This window comes from Octodon degus, unplaced genomic scaffold (assembly GCF_000260255.1).
Source record: "Octodon degus isolate 3935 unplaced genomic scaffold, OctDeg1.0 scaffold00009, whole genome shotgun sequence".
In the NCBI taxonomy this organism is placed as follows: domain Eukaryota; kingdom Metazoa; phylum Chordata; class Mammalia; order Rodentia; family Octodontidae; genus Octodon; species Octodon degus.
The window spans coordinates 29,825,168-29,834,031 of NW_004524585.1; the positions used below are offsets into that span (position 1 = coordinate 29,825,168).

Consider the following 8,864-nt stretch of genomic DNA (forward strand, 5'->3'; position numbering starts at 1 on the left):
CAGAACCGGGGATTGAACTCAGACCCTTGCGCGTGCCAGGGAAGCGCTTATTCTGCTGAGCCATCTCCCCGACCCTGAATAATTGTAATAAGAGACAGACCCTCAATATTTAGTGCTCATATAGCGCCTTGTGCTGAGAGATGTTTACTCCACACCTGGTGTGTTTCAGGTGATTTCACACGGAATATTTTCCATACTCCTCTCTTTGACCATTTTGCAGACAAGAAAATAAACTTGAGGAGGTGAAATGGTCCAGAGTTAAACAGGGAGTCAGTCTGCGCTAGACCGGAAGTGAGTAGCTTGTACACTAACAAGTGAGTTAAATACTCTTATTTCTGGGAGCGTGCAAAAATATAGAGTAGTCTTTGTTCACCTGGAGCTCATACTCAAGGGAGGCAAAACCTAAACTACATAAAGTAATAATACAATCTGGACTCAGGTGAACTATCATGAATAGGCTGTTTTTCCATCAGTTTTTGAATTAGTTTGGAAGAAGAACGTGCTTACTATAGAAACAGTATTGGCATTTAGAGTCATATAAATTTGCCTTCTTTCTTGCCGTAGTACCAATTCTGTGAGCTCTGTGTACTCTATGTGGTTTTGTTTCTACAGGCCATTATTCTGACTACTGGATGAGAGGAAGAAAATTTTTCTTTACTTTTTCTGCCCTTGGCAGTGTTAGTTAGGAGCAGATATGCAGTGGATTGGAGTGGACCAGGTATTTCCAGGCCCCAGAGACAAAGCTGTGGAAGAATCTAATGAGGTTCTGTACCCCTTCCTTTTGGCAGCCAGTTTGTCTTGCCACATTCCTGCCTAGTGCATTGTCCAGCCTTTGCTTTTTCATCAGGAGTTATGGGAAACACACTTGTGAGCAGACCATTTATGTAGATCCAAGTATTAACAGTTTTTTCTCTGAGTTGAAGTCAGTCTTTTAACTATTCATTAATTCATTCCTCTTCACTTTTACATGGAAGATCTCCCCCTTGGAACAGTCTGTCCCATTTCCTCTTCACAATTGTGTTCCCCCCCTTAGGTAGTCTTCCTTAGTTTCTTGTTAGTTACCATATAATTTTTGGCTTCTTCTTTGTTTTGATCACTTTCTTGTGAACACTTAGTTTTGCTAATCACCACCTTACCGTATCAGGAAAGGTCCTTTTGTGTTTGCACATGTGCATGTTTTTGATGCTGCAGTGAGCATAGAGCTTGCATTAGTTTACAAGGGCAGGAATAACAGTGTCACAGATGGCGGGGGGTTACACAGCAGATATTTCCTTGTAGCTCTGAATCTTAGAAGTCTGCAACCCTGTGTTGACCTCTTGGCTGGCCAGTGGCCACCTTTTCGCTGTGCTTCCGGAGGTCTGTGGTTTTCCTTGTGAACCTCTGCATCCTTGGTGCGGATTTAAGGAAACAGACTCAGGTAGAGGCTACCTACGAGACTTCAGTAGCCTTCCCTCCCTTTGTAATCACCATATATTTTCATATCCTGAAGTACTAGGGATTACACTTCAACCTAAAAATGATTGGAGGATAGAATTCAGCCCGTAGCCGGCTCCATTACACATATGTATCTTAAAATTGTCAATTAAAGATTTCCAGGTTAAAGATTGCTTGTTTTAGTAAGTTAGTATGTGGTTTAGAAAGGTCTTTAAACAAAGAGTCTTGATCTAGTGTTTGTTTGTCTGTGGTTCTTTTAATGTCCAAAGTATTAGCAGTATTGTCAACTGCCTACATGACATATGTCATCTTTTTTATGTGACTGTCTCATATTGTTTTAATTCAGATGGAAAACAGTTAAGGATCAATCAGAAATTCAGTTTGTGAAGATAGTTCCTGTCAGAAGAAAAGCTTTAATGGTGTAGCTTTTTACCTTTAGACCTTTGTTACTAGGTTTAAAGACATTTTTTTTCTGAACTGTAATTAACTTCGACCATTTCTGCTTGTTACTGCCATTGCTTTTGTTTTGTGGAATATTTGTACTTACATAACAGAATATTGCCTAAGTTTGTGTAGCCTGCCCTGGGGACTTTAGGACTGAAGGGTTGGTTCATTTACTGATAGTTGGTGGCTTTGAAGGCTATCCATGCCTTTTGTGTGTGACGAACTCTCTCCTCACTCTCTGTTCTCTCTCTGTCTCTCTGTCTCTGTCTCTGTCTCTCTCTGTTCCTGTCTGTCTGTCTCTGTGTCTCTTGCAGTACTAGGGATTGAACTCAGTGAGTGCTAAGTCATGCCCCCCACCCTTTCATGTTTTTTATTTTGAGACAGGGTCTCACTAAATTGTCCAGGCTGTCCTTAAACTTGTGACTTTTTTTGCTTCAGCCTTCTCAGTAGCTGATATTATGGGTGTGCACCACCATGCTGGTTCTACTCTTCCTAAATATAGTTGCCGTTACTTTTTATACTTAATTTTTGTGGCTAAAAGCCTTTTAGATTGGTAGTAGGAAATTTTTTATTGCATGAAAATGTGCAAAATTGAATGCCTGTATTTAAAAAAATCAGTTGGGAAGAGAAGTACTAGGAGAAAATATTTGTAGAAGCATGGTGGGAGAATGTTCAAGACTATATAAGAGAGTGAAAAATACTTTGCTTAGAATCTAGAGAAGTATACTAAATAGATGAAGAGTTACATGGAATCATTAATAGGTTGTTAGTTCATAAAAGGAAATAGGTTTGAAAGTTATCCAATAGACAGTTGTCAATACCATTTTCAGAGCTAGAAAAGGACAAATTTTTTTTATTGGCACATTTTACATATATGTAGTAATAACATGCGTTACAGGGTATTTGTACCTATATGTGGTATATCTTGCTTCTTTTTTCCGCATTCCCCTCCCCTCCCTCCAACCCCTCTTTCTCTCCTAATTTACAACATTTTGTTTCCATTCTTTTCCTTCATTCTTTTTTCCTTGAAGGACAGATTATTTTGTCTTTTTAAAAACTGGCCTCCTGAACCTTATGTACAAACACATGTCTTAAGTATGTGCACACACATGTACATACATGTAGGTGGAGAGAAAGGCCGCAGTGCTAGCATGTATGCTAAATGTCACATCAGGTTGAAGGCACAGGAAGAGAATGGTGGTTGTCCTATGGACTAAGGAATTGTAATGACGGTGGAGAAACACGAATATGGAAGGATGATGACTTCATGGTTTTGTATCTTTATTTTGATTAGGACGTGCTTGCGTTCGCCTTGGGAATGGTGCGTACACACGTACTGCATCTTAATCCTTTTTATTTCCCCTTTCTCTCCCTTCCCTTCCATCTCCCGCACCCCCAGCTTCCCTGGAAAGATTGAATCCTGTAGGGAATTGGTTACCAAGAGAAGATGGAGTTTGTTTCTAGTAGTCTTTAAAAATAACCTACTTATTATTTAAATCTAACCTTTTTGTCTGAATTTTAAGATTTATAGCCTTAGGCTTTACATTATTTACCATAATTTTCTTCTTCCTCTTGTTTTCCCCCTCTTTTTGTTTTTATTAACTCTTCACTTTTATGTTTTCCTGCTTTTGCTAGTATGATTGTCTCCAGCTGCAGTAAAGTTGTACTTTTTTCCCTCTTTTTTGCGTTTGGTGGTACTAGGGATTCAACTGAAAGCCTTTTCACTGAACTACATTGTTAGCCCTTTAAATTTTTTAAAATTTTTATGTAGGGTCTTGTTAGATCACTACAGTTGCCCAGGGTGGACTTGTGATCGTCCTGCCTCAGTCTCCGAAGTGCTGGGATTACAGATGCGCACTGTCATGTCCAGGTTCCTGTCCATTTTAAGTCCTGCCTTTTGCCATGAGTAGCCATTAATTAATTTACACCACATGCTTTTCTTCACTGAATTCCTATTGTGCTTCTACTTATTATCCTAAATTTGGCATTTGGTTCTCTAATGATTCCTCTTACATCTCTCTTACTTAGCTGGTATTATTTAGAGCTTGGACTTCCATGTTTTATGTCCTATGTAGTGGATAGGTTGGGGATTTCTTGGAGTTTGAGTGATTGATTCTAACTTTTGTGTCTTTGCTCCCACTTAAATAAGTACTAGGTCACAGACAGATTATAGTCTTCTGTTTGTTTTTATTTGGTCTTGTTTTGATACCATGTTTTTCTTTGTTAACTTGGACAACTCATGGGCTTTTACTTGAATATCAAGGTTTTCCTCCTTTACTGGCCAAATCAATTGTAATCAACATTGATGTTCTTTTTAGTACAGGTCATTTTCCTGAAGGAGACTTGCTTGAGGAAATTTGACATGAAATCAACATTCAAATTTATTACCTATTCCCATCACGACTTGTAGTCTACAAAAAACTTCTCATGTGTTCAAACTATAAAGTAATACCAAGATAATTTCATGTAAGTAGTAGTTTCTAAGGTAAGAACATATGAATTATATTGTGTTTAAATTACAGTGTATATCTATTGTAACTAGGCATAAAATTACTTTCCTGCCTATTTGGGAAACAATTTTGGCTATAGATAAATTGATCTTATGGTATCTCATTTTTTTTTAAATTTTTGAATGTTAACATTCTTTAAGAAGATTCTTTAAAAATCTCTAGCTTCACGCCAGGCATAGTGAAACCCTATCTCAGAAAGACCAAAACACAAAACAAAACAAAATATCTCAAAAACCAACCCCACAAAAATCCTGTTTACATGGAACTTACATTCAGATAGGCCTGAGGTACAGATACTGAGTGAGATAAATAAGTGAGATGTATAGGGTATTAGGACTGATAAATGCTTTGAAGAAAAGTACAGCAAAGGAAGTGCTTAAGGGAATATGTAGTGGCTGAGAGTCAGGTGAATGGAAAGATTGAAGTCTTAACCGCTGTGTCTAGTGAAGTGACATTTGCGTAAATATCTGCAGGGACGCAGAAAAAAGCTGTGTGTATAGTTTGGGGAAGAGTTTTCAGATGATTGTGTGTTGCCACTCTTGTTAGGTAGATATTTTTGTAAATTGTTCACTCATGCTTTTTGCCTTAGCAGAATGTCCAGCAAAGAAGTAAAAACTGCTCTGAAAAGTGCAAGAGATGCAATCAGAAACAAAGAGTACAAGGAAGCTTTGAAACATTGTAAGGTAACCGATTCTTGTTTCTTCTGTAATAAAAGTATATTACCCACTTATAAGCGTTATTGTAAGATGTCAGTCATTTACTGTCCACATTCAACAGAAGTGCTAGCCTGTTCAGTAGAACCGTTCAAATATACAGATATTCTAATTCTGTTTAGTTTGTGGCCGGGAGAATCCGGATTCTAGAGCTCCTTTATGTATTGAGGGGAATGTTCTAGAAGAGAGAAATTGTGCAGGAGAGCTTCAGGCTAGAGGTAGGTCAGAGTCCTCGGGAAGGTAAGAGGAAGTGAGATCCAGAGCTTGGCAGGAGAGCCTTTCACCCTGCTTCTGCCTCAGCAAGGAGCAAGTTAGATGCGGATCCATGTTTGCTGGTGGGAAGATAGAAGAATATTCTTCTCTGATGGCTTTTGTGTTCTTGATGAAGTACAAACTGATAGAAGGAAAAGACTTTCATGAGAAGTTTTGAAACAAAAGAAATGTGAAGCAGTTGTTACATATAGAAAGAAAACAAGCTTATTAGTAAGAATTAGAAGGATTACTAGACCCCGGCGAGTGCCCATTTGAAGTTTTGTGTTATTAAAGTGAAGTCGGTGTACCCAGAGGGGGTGTTCTCTTTTCATGTCCAGCGTCTCACGTGGAGAGATGGAAGTCATGAGGTCCAGCAGGAACAGTGAGGAGGTGATGGAGAGAGAAGAGCTGAGCGTGTGATGACAGGGAGCGATGGCCATGCTGGCTCACGGAGCCCACGCTGTGTAGGCAGCGGTGAGAAAGAGTAAGAGACGAGAGAGAGGAGGAAGGAGGAAAGGCGTCAGCGACAGTGGGGGAGGTCTGGAGCAGGGTAGCCGCCTTGCTAGGCAGACCTCACTCCGGTTAAAAGAAGGGTTGAACTTTGGGAGGGAGCTGGCTGAGTCATGTTGGGAGTTTCACAGGAGGGCAGTGGAGAGGGAACCAGCCGGGTAAGGTTAGAGAACGTGCACAGTAACACTTGTGCGGTCCAGGTTTTGGTGGTGCAGAGGCCAGCAGGGTCAAGGCTTAGGGCACCAATCCTGCCGGGGAAGGTACGCGGTCTGTTCAGGCTGGAGCCTGCTGGGCGACAGAGTGAAAGGAGAGAGAGTATTTCCTTCTGTGCCCGGCGGGCCTACCTAGAACTGCAGCAGTGGCTAGTGCTATGGACAGCAGCACCAGAGTGGTCTTCCTTCTGCAGGTTTTTCTGCAATATTCAGATATGAGTTCCACACATACTTTTTACTGGAAACACCCAACTGGAAAACACAGGGGTGAAATCAGAGTCAAATTTCAGATGATTTGTCTAAAGTGACCCAGAATATTGATTGAGAGTAAATGAAATTTTTAATAAAAAATTTTAATAAAAATTTCAATAAGACTTTATAAAAAATTTATTTGGTGCAGGGTCTTGTTATACAGCTTGAACTTGTAGTGATCCTCCTGTTTTCAGCCTTCCTAGCACTGGGATTACAGGCGTGCGCCACCACATCTGTGCTCAAGGGCTTCCTCAGTGCACCCGAAGGCAGGGTCGGCGTGGCATGTGGTGCTGGGAACTGAACCCCAGTCTCTCCGCTTGTCTAAGCAGTCACGTAGTCCAAGCTGAGCTGTCTTGCTGGCCTTAAAGACTTCTTGCCTCAGTGCATTTGCTGTAGCATTGTGCGATCCTTGTTTCCTTGTGGGACTTCATTATGTGGTATAAGCATCCCCTTTTGACAATTTTCCTTTGTTTGTGCAGAGGGGGAGCTAGATGCTTCTTTCTGTAGGTTCTCTCAGAATGTCCTACCTGTTTTCACCACATTGTAATTATTGCCTTAAAAATCTGTTTCAGCTTTGGTCATCAGTGAAATAATAATGCCTGCCTGCTGGTTGAGGGTGGCAGTTATGACTTGGTCAGCCGTAGGCGCCGGCCACTGTGCTTGGTATTGGACACGAGCGCTAAGAAGGCCTCCCTCTTAAAGCTTGGCTTTAGAGGTTACCTCATCATTGTGGTTTTCAGGAGGCGACATTATGGCGTCAAATGGAACCTGACAGTGCATTGATGGTGGATTGGTGGACGTGCTTTGGGGATGCACCTCGGCCTAATAGTTTGACTTGTTCAACTCATGGAAATGTTTTTATTTTCTTTAGACTATATAAAACCTTAGGAGACTGATTTCACTTTAGCTTCTAAATTTATTAATCTTTCTCTAGAACATATTTACTTTCTGCTTTGAGCTATTTTATTTTACCTTAGCAAGGACCTGTTGTTTCTGAAAGCAGTATCTTTACATGTAATTTTAATTTTAGATAAGACATGTTAATATAAATATTCATCGCCACTATTTGTTTTGAATATACTTGGTATGATCACATGGGAGTGAATTTGCTCTCTTAGCCTATAATTTTCATGAAAAAAGAATCCATCTGCCTAACATAGGGGGAATATTATCAGGGGAAAGGAGAATACTAAGTTGAATGAAATAAAATAAGACTGAGAAGAGTTTTGTGAGTCGGTCGGAAGCCCTGTGAGCCAGGAGAGGGGGCTGAGGTAGCTGCTGTTTGGTGTTCTCCAAGAGCAGAAGGTGGCATCAGAGTCAGCTGGGAAGCATTAAAAGATGCACGTCTCTCATGTTACAAGCTGCTCATGGTCACTCGTGGACTCCAGCGCCTTCCCTTCCTCAGGATCTGAAACCAGAGAAACGCAGTAGCTTCCTGGAGGTTACCTCCTCAGTGGGAAATGAAGATTTTCTGACGCTTAGTGAACTGTTGTTGTGCTGTTTCTTCAGTAGTTTCCAAAATTTAATCACTTGCTCCTCATTTTTTTTTTTTTTTAATCAGACAGTGCTAAAGCAAGAGAAAAATAACTATAATGCCTGGGTGTTTATTGGTGTCGCTGCAGCTGAGCTAGAACAACCTGATCAGGCGCAGGGTGCTTATAAGAAGGCTGTGGAGCTAGAGCCAGACCAGTTGCTAGCCTGGCAGGTAAGACGCGCTTCTTCACTGCAGTGGGGAAAGGCTTTTTTTTTCACTTTTCAAAACATAGATTACAGAATTAAAATAAGCATTTAAATCTCCATTTGACTCAAGTAAGAAAAAAGGCATGAATCTTACATATCTAATTAGTTTTTTAAAAAAGTAATGCTGAAAATGTTATTGCTGTTTAATGTTCTACTCAATGTGTTATTTCTGGATGAGAGGACTCAAATTAAAACTTGGTTACAAATCCTCTACTTAATTATATGTACATAGAAAAGGATTTTCCAGAGTATTCTTGCTACTGATGTGGGATAAAAAGAAATGCATAGTCATGTCCTCTTTTTATTATTATTGTAAGTATTTATTTTAAAGAGAATAAATAATAATTGATAAGACATTAGATACAGTACACATTTAGAAGACCAAGGTGAGAGGTTTCCAACCATGTGTTTTGTATCACATATTGCTGTCCTTGATGTAGTTGCTAAGATCGCAGATATCAGTAGACAGGGCTAGTCAAAGTGAAAATTCTAAACATTAACTGCTTTCATTTTTTTTTTCATATGTTTTCTAAGAATAAAATAGTATATAAAAAATTTTTAGTTCTGTTTGAGTGTATAATCTAAATACGTTTTTTTTTTTTTTACTTATTGGTCTTAATATTTTTCAGTGACATTCTCCAGTTTAATGTTTAATCAGTGCAATGTGTTTCTTGTTGGTCACATCTGTGAAGCTACGCATAATCAGTAGGAGGTGTGAATTGGCAGGCGAATGTGTTCTCTGGCCGCACATGAGAGCTTGGGTGACTATCTGGTGCACGCCTAGGGGCGTGGCTATT

General features: G+C 39.8%; 1 protein-coding gene across 1 annotated transcript in view; it reads left to right on the plus strand.

Annotated features, from left to right (window-relative positions):
- The window catches only part of Ttc37 (tetratricopeptide repeat domain 37), a 79,843-nt gene that overhangs the window by 844 nt on the left and 70,135 nt on the right, over window positions 1-8,864 (plus strand). Inside the window, exons 2-4 of the mRNA XM_023707671.1 lie at window positions 4,197-4,344; window positions 4,981-5,071; window positions 7,889-8,032. Of these exons, the coding sequence (XP_023563439.1) occupies window positions 4,982-5,071; window positions 7,889-8,032 (234 nt within the window). The 5' untranslated portion in view covers window positions 4,197-4,344; window position 4,981. The remainder of the gene's footprint in view (window positions 1-4,196; window positions 4,345-4,980; window positions 5,072-7,888; window positions 8,033-8,864) is intronic.